This window comes from Staurois parvus, unplaced genomic scaffold, assembly GCF_062004578.1.
Source record: "Staurois parvus isolate SC_StPar_1 unplaced genomic scaffold, SC_StPar_1.0 ptg000129l, whole genome shotgun sequence".
NCBI lineage: Eukaryota > Metazoa > Chordata > Amphibia > Anura > Ranidae > Staurois > Staurois parvus.
Window position 1 is genome coordinate 4,791,439 of NW_028317925.1, and position 15,653 is coordinate 4,807,091.

At 39.5% G+C, this 15,653-nt stretch overlaps 1 protein-coding gene across 5 annotated transcripts in view; it reads left to right on the plus strand.

Annotated features, from left to right (window-relative positions):
• ARVCF (ARVCF delta catenin family member) overlaps positions 1-15,653 on the plus strand; it is a 963,921-nt gene that overhangs the window by 934,911 nt on the left and 13,357 nt on the right. For 4 of the 5 annotated variants that reach the window (XM_089672465.1, XM_089672464.1, XM_089672466.1 and 1 more), the window contains 6 exons: positions 1,566-1,758; positions 3,506-3,617; positions 8,491-8,581; positions 9,091-9,144; positions 10,598-10,689; positions 14,813-14,927. In XM_089672465.1, coding sequence (XP_089528591.1) covers positions 1,566-1,758; positions 3,506-3,617; positions 8,491-8,581; positions 9,091-9,144; positions 10,598-10,689; positions 14,813-14,914 — 644 coding nt within the window. In that variant the 3' untranslated portion in view covers positions 14,915-14,927. The remainder of the gene's footprint in view (positions 1-1,565; positions 1,759-3,505; positions 3,618-8,490; positions 8,582-9,090; positions 9,145-10,597; positions 10,690-14,812; positions 14,928-15,653) is intronic. The other variant, XM_089672467.1, reaches the window with a different exon arrangement.

The window sequence follows — 15,653 nt, forward strand, 5'->3', positions numbered from 1 at the left end:
CTAAAATATTGTGTATACTATTGTGTTTGTTTGCACAAAACTTCATGTTGGTGTATTATTTCCGGAAATATGCCTGTGCAAATATTGTTCAACCTAATACATTGTAACTGCTACTTTTTATTCTCCAGGATCTTTGCTCTCAAAAATATGTAATGGTTTAGGGGGTTAAAGTAATTTCTTGCAAAAAAAAAATGAAGTTATTAATATGTATCAGAAAGTTAAAGAAGTTTGAATGCGTGCAAAGTATTTGGGCAGTTATGAGCCACAGCAATATTGTCTGTATTGGAAACGCATTGCCACCAGTCACCTATATACTTTGAATCCTGCTGTCATTTCCCTTGGTAGACTTTGATCTGATTAGTGACTGCAGGGAATTAAATTTTTAGTACTGTTAATTTAATTTAGTAAATGAGGGCCTGTGTGCTTGGTGGAGTTTAAACCTAAATTGTGCTCATCAGTAAGTTTAAGTCAGTCAATTAAATCTCTGATATTTGTTCAAGATTTTGACATCTGTTCTCTTTAGTGATGGTGCTGATCAGCTAGACCAGGGGTGGACTGACAACTCATGGGGCCCTGGGCAATAGAGGATCATGGGGCCCCTGTGTCCTTGCCCAAACTAAAAAAACAAAAAAGCCTATGAAAAAGGTACCAGGGGCATCTCATGACCCCGGGTTTCCAAATGGTCAGTCCGCCCCTGAGCTAGACTGTGCAAAATATAACAAAATGCCTCTGATTAAATTCAAATTTTCCACCTCCTGCATTACTAGACCACTTATATGAAGCCTAAAAGATAGATTGCTTCTGGTAGTTTTCATTTTCAGATCTGATCTCAGTATGTGTATTCTCTTCTGTAGTGTTCCTATTCTGTCTTATTCCCCAATATGTATATTCTAGTGCAGACTTCATTACAATTTATTATTTTTGTGTAAGTATATAAAACTGCAATGTATAGTTCAAGAAATAATAAATAGACGAGACTTCAGCTTGGACCATTGCTTCATGGCTTGGACCATTGATGCATTTGTCTGTACCCTTCACAGAGATGAAAAGCTCTGGTTTCCAAGCAACAATATAGAAACTGCAGCGGAAATATCTAAATATTTTAAACCAGGCTCGGAAAGGGAATATTTGTCAAATCATTGTTTTTATAATTGGTAAATACTTAATTTGGTCATGCAGGCTACAGTGGCTATAATATTCATCCACAATAATTCAGCATGTTGTATGGCAAATCACATCTAAATGTCTTTAAATTTAGATGTTAAATACAAGGTGTAACAGGATTGAAGAGTCTCGCTGTGTTATGTTCCAATTACCTCCACACTCGTTGGTCCTTCAATTCAGAGTACTTCAGACCAGAACCATAACTGAATAAAACACTTCTTTATTACAGGTCTTTAAAATTTATATTAGAAATAGTATAAAATAGTACTCTACTGTGTTTTCTTACTATGAATTATAAATTGATGTAATAACGTTTTCAGAAATGCTGCTGGTCTGAATCATATTCAGACTTCAGGGATATATTATAATGATTTGTATAATTACATCTCTTTCTACTGCAGGCAATTATGCCATGGGTCAGTTGGTGCGAAACCTACCTGGAGGCCAGCAGCGTCCTGCCAAGAACTTGGAGGAAGACACTGTGGTAGCTGTGCTGAATACCATCCATGAAATAGTCACAGACAGCTCAGAAAATGCACGCTCTCTCATCCAGACACAGGGAATTGAAAAACTCATCACAATTAACAAATCAAGGTGATCAGACTGCATGCAAAAACTAGATATTCAAATGATTTTTAAGAGCTGTTCAGTTTTGAGAGAGAATGAAGAGTGCATTATTTGATTAGATATTTCAGTTATATAACCAAGGGCAGATTTGTTTCCGAGTTCTTGACCTTCCAGATCTTAAACTCTTGTCCAAGTATGTTTGTAAATCAGCACTGTGTATTAAATTGGAACTATACCTACTATAAGAAAACATTGAGTTTTCTAGAGGCAGCATTTACAAAGGTGGCAGAGAAGAGATTCTTGATGTTTAGTTTTTGTTCTGCCCACCCCATTTTACTGTGGATGACTAACCTCCGCTCTTTAGTGCTGCCATTGCCTCTCTACCATTGTATCCCTAATTGTGGTCCTAATAGACCATTAACACTTCTGATATAAACTATTTGAATTTTAAGCCGTAGGTGACCCCTTTTTGTCACCACCCAGCACTAGTCTTTTTTTTTTGATCAGTGGAAAACTGTTGGTTGTACAGTGACTCAATCAAACCATATGCAGTCACCATTCCAGTACTCTGACAGACGGATGACAGCTGTTGAGAGTACAATTGCCAAAGAAACCAGAGTAGCCTGAACAAGAGGAATCTTTACTTGTATGGTTAGCGTAAAGTGGTTTTAAGGGAAATAATTTTTTATTTTTTTTTAACCGCCTCTCGCCGGCCATATAGTGAAATGACAGATGCAAGGCGGTTCTCTCATTCTGGGAGGACGTCCATATGACGTCCTCCCTTTCTAACCACGCATGCGCAGCTCCTGGAGTGCACAATGCGGCAATCGGACACAGCGGATCACCGATCCACGTAAAGAGCCGAAGATGTTGGCTCGGTCATGTGATCAGCTGTGTCCAATCACAGCTGATCACATGTAAACAGGGAAATGCCGGTTATCGGTATTTCTCTCCTCACAAGTTATCAAGCTGACAGCTCGTGAGGAGAGGAGAGCCGGTAATCGGCATTCCTCAGAGGGGACATGTACACTGATCATCAGAGCACTGATGATCAGTGTGCCCTGATGATCTGTGTAGCCACAGCAGTGCCACCTGTCAGTGTACATCAGTGCTCATCCATGCCACCTGCCAGTGCTACATCAATGCCACATATCAGTGCCCAACTGAGCTGCCTTTCAGTGTCGCCCATCAGTTCCAGTCAGTGCCATATGAGTGCTGCCTTTCAGTGCCCATCAGTGATGCCTGTCAATGCCCATCAGTGCCACCTATCAGTGTCCATCAGTGCAGCCTATCCGTGCAGCCTCATTAGCGCACATCAGTGAAGGAGAGAAATCACTTATTTACAAACTTTTAGAACAAAAACTAAGAAACATTTTTTTTCAAAATTTTCATTGGTTTAGTTTAAGAAAAGATACAAAACCCTGAGGTGATTAAATACAACAAAAAAAAAGCTCTAGCTGTCTCAAAAAAATGATAAAAATTTCATGTGGGTACAGTGTTGCATGATCGTGCAATTGTCAAAGTGCAACAGCGCTGAACACTGGAAATTGGCCTGGGCAGGAAGGGGGTATAAGTGCCCTGTAGGCTAGTGGTTAAAATAACAAACGTTATACCTACCTGCTCTGTGCAATGGTTTTGCACACAGCATCCCTGAGCCTATTCTTTTTGGGTCCCCTGCTGGTGGTCCTGGCTAACTTTACAAATGTCAGCCTTTGTGTATGTTTTTGGTTCCCTGATAACAAAAATGTCTGTCTGCTCCTGTCATCTTATTCAGTCAGTCCCCAAGAGAGGTGAAGGCTGCTTCCCATGTCCTACAGATGATTTGGAGCTACAAGGAACTTCGAAACGCTCTTCAGAAAGAAGGGTGGAACAAGGCAAACTTTCAGGTATGGCCTGCAGATATCTACAGTAAATTACCCGGTATTCAGTGTGTGTGCATAATAATGGCTACGTGGAGGTTTAGTCATCACAATGCAATTAAAAGCCATACATCCCATTCTACATATATTGGTATTAAAAGATAAGTTCACCTTTTGGGATAGAATAATAAATGCACATATATTTACAGGGAAAAAATGTGCATTTGTTATTTTTTCCCTAAGGCTTCTGGGAAGCATTGCACCTGTGTTCAGTGGATCAGGGGTGCAATGCCAAACTCCTGCAGACAAGCCCCACAGCTTTCAGCCCATACCTTCATATGGACGAACTGTTTACAAGCTGCAGAGCTCGTGACTGAACTGCGAGGCTGCTCACCAGTGACACCACAGTCCATTGAATACTACAAGCTGTCAACCACAAAGGCTGACTGTAGTTGTGCATTGGAAACTGTAAATGAAGGATGTGGCTGTGTGGGCAGAGCCATGCACAGCCGAGTTATTTTCAAATATTGACAGCGCAAAGCAGGGGGGAGCCTGCCCTAGATACGGGTGAAAGATGCAACGTGGTAAAAAAGGTGAACTTATCCTTTAAAGTTTGAAAATATATCCCTGCCACCAACCTTAAACTCGTTGAGTGGCACACGTGGGGGAGAGCTGGTAGATGAAACCTGGGAAGAGGTGCTAGACCTGAGCACAGTGGTCTCCCCGAAGATCTGACACTCATTTATATATACTTCATAGGACCTACCTGACGCCTATTTGTTTGTCCAGATACTGTCCACAATATAGCTCTTTGTCTCAGATGTGTAGTGGCCAACGGAACCTTTTATCACCTATTATGGTCCTGCCCTAATATTCAGAGATATTGGACCCAGGTGATCCGGTTTTGCACAAACAGATTGGTTCCCCTCTCACCCTCTGTCCTAAGCAATGCCTGCTAGGCCTATTTCCTGATTCAGACAGCGATACATTTCACCATATTGTTTTTTGCAAGAATCCCTATTTCTGGCTAGAATGTTAACTGCCCAAACTAGGCTCAGGACATTACCACCAACTGTACAAGATTGGGTGGCCACAATTAATAGCATGCCATATAAGAAGGCTATCTACATACATGGAGGATGACCTATCCAATATCACAAAATATGGAATAAATTGGATTCAGCCTCCACATGTGATGAGGGTGATGATGCGGAATCCTAAATGTATTACTACTTGTATAATATCTCATTCGATGGTCTCCTACACCTTAGTTCTCTTCAAAAAAAATGCCTAGCCTGGAATTGGCTCCAATGCCCATTTCCTTGGCACCTAATCACAATGCCTACTGTGAACTTAGTTTATTTTTGATGTACCTCTCATATTGAACCTCATTCATCCATTTTGCAGCATACATTTGAATGGTACTCCTTAGGCTACGTTCACACTAGCGTTGTGTGCAGGCGGCAGAGAGGCGCTTGGGAAGCGTTTTTACCGCTTCCCAAACGCCTCTGCCAATTCTGCACATTACAGCACTTGGTGCTGTTCTAACGGAAGCGTTAGCGTCGCGTCAAAACGGACGCCTCTGGTCGAGTCAGGAGGCGTTGAAGGCTCTTATTCTAGTCTATGGTGCCGCTCCGCAAACGTGCGGTTGCGGGGCGTTGTCGGAGCGGTAACACCATTCAAACTGCATTATAGGCGTTTGTGGGGCGTTTTTAACGCTCGGCAACCGCCGCTAAACCGCGTTTGCCAAGCGTTAAAAAAATGCTCCGCAAACGCTGGACCAACGCTTGCCAAGCGCTATAGGGGCGTTTGGCAAGCGTTGGTAAAACAGTCAAGTATGAACGAGCCCTTAATCAGTTAAACGTGGTTCTTGTGCTTTTATTTCATCCTTTTCATGGAACTTGTCATTGCCTTATACTTAAAATTGTAATGACTTTATTGTATTGTAGTGTGCTCTTCTCTTAATAAAGAGTTTGCCTGTTTATAAAAAAAAATATATATATATATATATATAAATATATATATACACACACACTGGGTAACCTTAAACAATCTGCACATTACACTGCCACAATACCCTGCGTCATAAGGACTACATGAAAACACAAGGTAAGAGGAGCCGTGAACAGAGCGTGTTGGGTGCAAGTAATTGAGTCAGCACTGAGCAGAAGTGTTGATTTGTGCCATGTAGTGCTGGCCTGTGAAGCTTAGTGCTGTCCCACTTTCTGTGAATGCTGTAGTCAGCGTTCATCCCTCTCTGCTTGACTCGTGTGAAATAGGCTGATGCTTGCAAATCAAGTGGCTCTCATTGCTGCTTCCACCTAAAAAGCCAGCATATGAGAATGACCTCAAAGCAGCTACCATTTTAAGAAGGAGATCGATAAAAGCTGCTTCCTAATTCTCTCCTGACCGATTTTGCTTAGCTCTTGTCCTAGTTATGCATTGGCATACTTCATTCATACGGTACCTGTTAATCTTCCAGTATGTCACTGTGAAATGCTGTGTAAATACATTATTTAAAGCAGTTGGTATTAAATTTACTGGTGATTTTTTCCTTTTGCGCCGGATGATTACAAAGCAGCCAATAAAGACAATAGTTCTGTGATAATCTGGTACTTGTTTACATCTTACCGAGACAGTAATGTGAAAAGATTCAGCATCCTGCTGTTTATCTTTTATGTGTTGCTCTTCTTTTAATAAACTGTGCAGCACTGAGGAGTGTTGCATCATATAAGCTTTTCAGTCTCAGAGGGCATCTTTATCAGATGGAGACTTGCCTTCAGATATTCATAACCAAGGCACAATTTGGCCCACTATCAGTGTTTTCTCAGAGGCAACATTTAGAATGTTATGGTGTGGAAGCTGCTATTATATTCTGCAGTACCACACAGGGCTAGAATGGTTTACTTTGCTCACAAGCAAGGTAGTGTTTGAAAGCATTTTGTCTCCATGCCGTGTACAGACTGAAGTGTATACACATCCGGCATCTCACAGTAAAGCTCGCATTGTGGTATACATCCTTTTTTTATTTTTTTTTTTTTTTCCCCCCAGTCATCACTCTGAAGCAAGACATTTCAATAATGCATTTACTGTTGTATGCATTGGAATATTTATTACATTAAACTTTCAGTCTAAAAAAAAATGTATCTAAACAGAAAATAAATTCATAATCCTATATATAGTTTATTAATAGGTGAGTGCAGCTTCTCCTGAGGCTGAGATCTGGGCAAAACCCATATATACTGGCTATGTGCTCAGGTATTTCTTCAGGATAAAGTAGGATTTAGGCTGCATTCATACATGGTTGTTTTGAATCGCGGACAGAATCAACACCATTCTGCCCATGATTTCAAAACTCTCTGCTAAAATTTTCTGATAAATCATGCTGCAATTGCGGTCAGTCGCATCGTGTGAAGCATGTCACCCAAAAGAAGTTCCTGTACTTTTTTTTTTTTAACCTTTGTGTGATGCAGTTTGCTGCATATGCAGCATGATTTATCGTTCCAGAGCAGCACCACATTTTCAGGTGCCATTATAGTGAATGGCACCTGAACTCGTGGTTCTGTGATTTGTCATCTTAGCAGAGCATTTTGAAATCGTAGGCAGAAGTGTGGCAGTTCTGCCCACGATTCAAAACGTCTGTGTGCAATTTTACACCACCGTCCCACCCTTGTCCAGCTATCTTAAGCTTACAAATATATAAAGATGCTGAATGGGTGCACAAAGGTTCTCTATAAGATGTGGATAGCACCCCCCGGTTTAAATTGCCAAAGGGCCCTGCAATTTTTTAAATCCATTCAGAAAAGAAAAACTTTTGAACTATTGTAAGCTCGAAAGAGCAGGGCCCTCGATCCCCTCATGTTTTGCATTGTATTGGTATTCTGTCACATGTTCTGTCCCCCTTTGTAATGTACAGCACTGAGTGAACTATTGGCGCTTTATAAATACTGTATAATAATAATAATAATAATAACTAAGAATGATAATTCTATTTGACACAAGAGATAACGGCCTGAATTTGGACATGGGATTCCTCAATCATTATCCAACAGTTTTATGACCCCAAGCATGATTGCCTCTGTGAGTGTTGTCTTCCCCCCAGACTTTGCTTTTGCTTTGTCTTATCTCTGTTCTCCTTTTTTTTTTTTTTTTTTTTTTTCCATCCCCTACATCTCTTCTAACATTCTACTAAACCTTTGTGATCAGTACTGCTTTGACCTGAAGAAAGGAACACTCCACGAAAGCTTGTCCTCAAAATTGTTCTTTAGTGCAAATAAAGTATCATGGACAGTACTCAATTGTTTCTGTATATAGCTATGAATCTATATCATTAAAAGACATGGAAAAATTTGGACTTGTATGTATCTTAATCACCAAACTAGAACAAACCTCTTCTTTTTTTTTTTTTTAGTTTTCTCATTGACAATACATTATTCCTTGAGCCATTCCCCCTGACAATTGTTACTATGATGCGATAAAACTACTTCACTTCATGATCTTAGCTGACAAACAGCAACCATGTAAACCGTTCTCAAGGGACGAAAAGTTCTGGTTTCAAGAGACCTAAAGCTGGCCATAGATGGATCGAAATTCGGCCAGTTCAGTAGGGTCCGGCTCATTTGAAATCCAACTTGGGAGAAATCTATGTAACGATTGACTTCTGTGGAACTGGCTTGTTGAAAATGTTTTCTCAACAAGTGGTTGCAGCCAATTATAGATTCCCCGCTTTCAGAATACAATGTATCAGTGTGGACGGGATTCCTCTCCACCTCAAATGTGTAGATGGAAAAATCCATGTTTTTCTTTGTTTTTTGGTTTTTTCATTCAGCACACTGAAATGTGAAGCAGAGTATGCTCATTACTTCCTGTTTATAGAGCTATTTATTTTATTGTTTTTCAGTCTGCCACATCAACATTGCCTAAGGGATCAAAAGGTAATGGGAAATCTGGATTTGATGACAGCACACTCCCACTGGTGGATAAAAGCCAAAGTAAGAACTTGCTTTCCTACAGAGGTGACAGCTGACTGTGAATTATTGGTATATGTTTTTGACATGTTGGTAGTCATAATAACCCTTGGATACACAGTAGGTGTTAGCACTTCTGGCCTTTGTTTTCATTGATTAGGCTGAGAACACTTCATGTATGTCCATCACACTACTTGGGTTCACCCATAGTAGTCTCTTGCTGGTGTAAAGAGGCTATACCTTTTTCATTTTATGTGCTAGTGTTATGGTGCCATGAAGCATCACCCTGTCTTTACCAAGCCTTGCTCACTAGGGAGACCAGTGGGTGAAAAAACTAAAGCTCAGTCATGTACATCTGGAGAATATATAAGAGCTGTCATTCCTGCCAACAGTTTAGAACAGTTCTACTTGTACCAGAAGCTATTTAAATCTAATATTTATGGATAATAAATATCAGTCAGTCATCAAAAAAATTGTGAAAGGTACAGGATGTAAAAAAGTGTTTTCTGAATAAACCTTTTCTTACATTTCAGCAAATAAGAAGTCTGGGAGCCGTGACATGATCCCCCTTGGTGAGCTTGGTCCTGGTAAGGAAACAATGCACAATGACCCCCCCATCCTCTTCTTTCCCTCACTATTGGTCACTGTCCTGGAAGAAGTTTAGATGTTACAGTTGGTGTATGTCTCCAGTGCCAGTGCTTCCATCTTCAAACAAAACTAAGCAATGGCAGCTTCCATATTTCTGTCCAGATCCTTTTAAAGACTAATGCCAGTCAAATTTGAAAAGTGGGATATTGCCTTAAAATGACACTTTTCTGAAATAACGTACTCCCTAATATTTTACCACCTTTTTCTTCCAATAGAACAGCTAATGTGCAGTTAAGTGTCTGAGGTGTGCTGGGGTTTATTTACTAAAGCTGGAGAGTGCAAAATCAGGCTCACTTCTACATAGAAACCAATCAGCTTCCAGGTTGTATGGCCAAAGCATAATTAAACAAGCTGAGGTTAGAAGCTGATTGGTTTTTATGCAGAAGTGAGCCTGACTTTGCATTCTCCATCTTTATTAAATAAACCCCATTGTGTCTTTTCATGACTCCTCTACTGCATCTTGATAACTCACTGAAGAGGGTTAGCTGCTTAAGGATAATAAAATTTTTTTTTTCTTTTTTTAATACTGGTTCAGATCCACTCAGTCCTCACACGGGTCCTCGTTTTGTAATGTGTATCCCAATTCCTGACTGTTTGGAAGCATGGAACCCTTAAATATTTGTTTTTCAAAAAGTATAAATATTTTTTTAAAAATCAGAATTCACCTTGAAGTCAGAGTAGCAAAACCTTTTTTTTGACATGATGAAACCTTGTTGCATTAACTCAAGCTTGCACGCCTATATTGATGAATGTTTATTTAGAAAAATTGTGTATCCTGTGCGTTTACTTTTTTTTTTTTTTTTAAACATCCGAATCAAAATTAATGAATAAATGAAGCAATGGAGACAACAAAGCATGCTTCAAGAAAATTGAAATCTGCATATTAAAGGATATGTTCACTGTCCATAGCGCGCTCTCTCTCTGATGCTGTGGAAATCTTTGCTGGTCCTTTCTGTTTCTGTGCAATGCTGGTCCAAAATCTCCCCAGTCCCGTAGTTCTCCCCCTGCTTACTCACACTTCAGTTCTAGACATTCTGCTGGATGCTGGAGTCTCAGGGTTTTTACTTTCTCAAGCACAGGATGCTTGGTTTAGGACTGGAAAGTGAGGCTTTACTGTGCCATATAGACCACATAACAAGTTTAGGTATGCCTAAACTATAACTTGAAGCAAGACAGTTCTCCTTTAACCCATTACAATCATGCTCAGTTTGGTGGAGGGCAGCTAAGGACAGTGCACGAATTGTCCTCCTCCTTTAATGCACTCTGTGTGATGTGCACCTGAAGCTGCAGCTTTCAAGGTTTGAGACAGGCCTAAAAGACATTTGTAAATGCAATGCATTTTACTTCATTTGGCTTAGACAGAACTTGAACTTGATTTCCTTCTTTTATTAGATGGCTATTCCACTATTGACCACAGGGACAAGGAACGCAAGTACAGGTCAAATGAAAATATGGGAGATCTATCAGAAAAGGAACCCCTGAAGGTATTTTGACAATGAGGAGAGAATAAGGGTTGGCTATGTGTAACAATCTGTGTATTGGTGGGGGGAGAGTGATCTGTTCTTACAAACACATTTTAAAACATTATAGGCGTGACTCAAATATGTGTCTTCATATTTATTTATTTTTTTATTCTCAGTTGCAATTGTGTACATTTTGGTAAACATTTTCTCTTATTGATGTAAACCTCACAAATGAGTCGCCTTAGGAAATGACGGTGCTTTTTGATGTTTGTCAAATATATATGTTTCTGTGATTACTCGTGATAACCAATCAGACATTTCCATAACTCACTAACTTACTAGAGCCATTAACAGGGCTTTAACTACAAGACACTTCTGGACCATTGGTAGTGTAGCTCATGGCAACAGTGCCAAGCCACTAAATCTACAAACTTGTACTTATCTGGCCTTTTCCTGAATTTGTGAATAAATCCAGCAAAAAGGAACACTGGGTTAGGCCTTGTATGACTTTGTAGGTCAGCAATCATGATTCCAGCTCCCCTTTCTCTGTGAAATAATGCATTAAAATTGTAGCTCTAAACATTCAGCAGCTAGCTTGCTTCTTGCAGTAGGCTCTTCTTGTTTTACTTATGCAAACCACCTGACTAAGGGAGTGGAACTTGTACAAAATGTTATTTAACATTTGTCTAGGCCAATGTGATATTTAAGTACAGCTCTATCTCTTCATTGAATGCTCATTGAGGTATATTTATCAAAATTGGAGCAGCCACAATCTGGAGCAGCTGTGCATGGCAACCAATCCTCTTCTATCTTTCATTTTCAAACTGAACAGGCTGAAAATAGAAGCGGATTGGTTGCCATGCACAGCTGCTCCAGATTCTGTCTTCTCCAATTTTGATAAATTCCCTTTCAATGTACACAATAAAGCAAGGCAAGCTTCCTGATTCATTCTGTATGTTGGCCACTAGGTGGTACCATGTAAACGAACTTATGAATGTTCTAATGCTTGTTACCTATAATTTCATTATATCTATCTACAATACTATGAAATGGAAAAGCCTTCATAAGTCATCAGATAGTGACTCAGTTGTTCTTTAAAAATGCATTGCGCAAATCTTTTCATGTGCAAATTTCCCATTGATATCATTGCTCACAAACTAGTACATCTATAATGTACAGCGCTGAGCAAACCTTTTGGCGCTATATAAATACTGTATAATAATAATAGTAAGTATAACTTTTTTTTTTTTTCACCTTTAAACACCATGGTGTCATACATTAATAGCTGTTTTTCATGCCTTTTTGGAATACTAATTCCCTTCCCTCTATTGTCTTTAGACCACCTTACAACATAATACATAAAAAATGTAATGTATCACAGAGGAAATACAAATAAAAAAACTAGGCACACCAGTGTTTAGTGCGTAAACCAGTGTAATATATATATATATATATATATAATATATATATATTGGACACAGGAACAATTTTAGATTTTTTCAGGTATTTGCCAAAACATATTCAAGCTATACTTCTATAATGGATATGGGCTGAAAGTGCACACTCGCAGGTTTACTTTGAGGGTATGTACATCCAAATTGGAGGACTGATTTAGGAATTACAGCTCTTAAGAGTTGCAATCCCTCCTTTTTCAAGGGACCAAAAGTAATTGGACAATTGAATCAAAAGCTGTTTCGTGGCCAGGTGTGGGCTATTCTTCATTGTTTCTTCATCAATTAAGCAGGTAAAAGGTCTGGAGTTGATTCTAAGTGTGGTATTTGCATTTGGAATCTATTGCTATGAACCTACATCATGCATTCAAAGTTGCTGTCCATGCAAGTGAAACAGGCCATTGTAGGGCTTCAAAAATTAAACAAATCCATCAGAGAGATAGCAGCAACATTAGGAGTGACCAAATCAACAGTTTGGTACATTCTGAGGAAAGAAGAATGCACTGGTGAGCTCAGCAACATAAAAAGGCATGGGCGTCCATGGAAGACAACAGTGGTGGATGATCGCAGGATACTCTCACAGGATATGTTAAAGAAAAACCCATTCACAACATCTAGACAAGTGAAGGACACTCTCCAGGAGGTGGGTGTATCATTGTCAAAGTCTACAATCAAGAGAAGACTTCACAAGAGCAAATACAGAGGGTTCACCACAAGGTGCAAACCATTCCTAAGCCTGGAGAATTGAAAAGCCAGATTAGACTTTGCCAAAAAAATCTAAAAAAGCCAGACCAGTTCTGGAAAAGCATTCTTTGGATGGATGAAACTAAGATTAATTTGTATCAGAAAGATGAAAAGAAAAAAGTGTGGAGAAGGCATGGAACAGCTCATGATCCAAAGCACACAACGTCCTCTGTAAAACATGATGGAGGCAGTGTGATGGCATGGGTATGCATGGCTTCCATTGGCACTGGGTCATTGGTGTTTGTTGATTATGTAAGAGAAGACAGAAGCAGCCGGATGAATTCTGCAGTGTTTAGAGATATACTGTCGGCCCAGATTCAGCCAAATGCAGCAAAGGTGATTGGACGGCAGTTCACAGTACAGCTGGACAATGGTCCGAAACATACTGCAAAAGCAACCCAGGAGCTTTTGAAGGAAAAGAAGCAGACTGTTCTGCAATGGCCGAGTCGATCACCTGATCTCAAACCCATTAAGCATGCATTTCACTTGCTGAAGGCAAAACTAACGGCAGAAAGACCCACAAACAAAGATCAACTAAAGACAGACAGTTGCAGTTAGAGCCTGGCAAAGCATCAGAAAGCAGGAAACCCAGTCTTTGGTAATGTCCATGGGTTCCAGACTTCAGGCAGTCATTGCCAGTAAAGGATTCTCAACACAATATTAAAAATGTAATTAGACAAATGAATATAATCATAAATAATGATTATATTAATTTGTGCAATTACATTTGAGCCCCTGAAAATGGAGGGAATTTGTACTTGACATTTATAATAAACCCCTTGAATTAAAAGCTGAAAGTCTGCACTTCAAATTCACTTCAAATTCATTTTGGATTGTTTTGTTTTAATTTATTCTGGTGGCATACAGAGCAAAAAGTATGAAAATTGTGCCTGTTTCCAAATATATATATAGACCTAGGAAGCTGCTTCTTATGGGGGCACTTTTACGTGCTTGATCCCGAGTCGGGCTTTTTGCACCTATTCAGATGCACAGTCTGGTTCACTCCCACTCCCTCATCACTGGAATTGACTGCCAGCAGCGGGAGCCGATGGCCCAAGCCTGGGAGAGGGGAGAAGAGCTGCTGCAGATGTGCACAGTGCTGGATCGAGATCAGCGGCAGGTAAGTATTTAGAGGGTTGCAGGAGAGCTACTAGTGAAAGGTACAGTATTTAACCTTAATGAGGAGAATGCATTAAGGATAAAACCTTTTACCTTTACAACCACTTTAAGATTAAGCTGAGCTTGTACATCCAGATATGAAAGTTCCTCATCTCTATTCCCACAGGAGCCGTTCAGTGTGTAAAAGGGGGGTATGGTGAATTTGGGGGTTCACTGGTTTTGGTTGCAAGTAGTCTGCAAAACTCTTGTCTTGCAATTCTGGTCACAGGGATGTTTCCTATATCCCTCACATGTAATGTTTATGGGTCTTTATTATGTGTGTCTTTTTAAATCATAACACCTCTGGTTTACCTCTTAAACCAGACCTACTTTGAAAAGTTATCAATGAATCGGAGAGCACATTTGCATAGTGCAAGAGCCTCATAAAATCTTTGTTTGAAATAAACACATTGTACCCACGAAAGTGGTATATAGGCCCACATAAGGAAATCTTATCCTCCCATTGGCTCTTCATTCGTAGATTGGCCTCAGTATCCCGGCTAACATATTGGGCACAGAAATGTATTATTTTTAAATTGAAGATTGTTCTTTTTTGTATTGCTTTTATTATCACTTGGGTAACAGATTCTTAATGACAAATGATGATCTGGGTGTATTTTATGAAATTTTGCACTGGCCTGCTGTTTTGTTTCTCTTTTTGCTTGTTTTGCCACTCCTATAACCCCTCACTGTATAAACTAATTCCTTTTCTTACAAGCCTTGTTTGGTGTTGCTCCTCTCCTGGCATTAATATCTGTTTTACTCTTTCTTCTCCTTTTCTGCTGCTGCAGAATGACTCAAATAAGAAACACATTACCCGGAGTAACAGGCCTACTGTCAATCTGGTGGATGCACGCGACACTAAACCGCAGCCTGTTGACTCCTGGGTCTAGATTTGCATGCATGGTAGGTCTGTCTCATGTGTCTCTGGGACCTTGCTTATATAACTTGTTGCATGGGAGTTATCAATTTAACCCACCAACAATAATCTTTGAAGATAATTTCTCGTAGGGTATGATTAAAATTCTACTAATTAAAAAAAAAAAAAAAAAATCCCCAAAAGCATATATTTCTGCTCTGCTGCCTACACCTCCTTCATTTAACTTGTTCAAATGTTTCTGTTTACCTGCACTGCCAATGTTAAAATTCTGACTTTGTAAAGGACAGTTTGGCTGTGCCTATTCAGTGATATCTGGTGAAAGCAATATTCCACAGCCATTGTTTGGGACATTTTGTGTTTGATTACAGTTCATATCAAAGGCTTTTTTCTGCTAAAACCTTTTCATCAAATAAAACCTCTGACATGTCCAGATAGAAAAAGCTACACATTTGCCATAGCTATTTTTTTTTTTCATTAAAGCAATTTTTTTTATTTTTTTTTGTAAAATGGATGTGTTCACAGCATCAATGCCAGACAAATTGCCAGATCCTGCTCTTTCTCTGCTGATGTGTTTCACCCCAGCCAGGGCCTAATTGTAAAGGTGAAGAGTTTAGAGTTGGGCAATGATACCTATTCTTATCTATTGTCTGACAGTGTAAATACACTTTAAGAAATATAGCACTGGTTTTCCAGCTCTCAGATCTATTCAGTTCAGTTATAGCCCACATCTGAGCACAAGAAAAAAAATATCC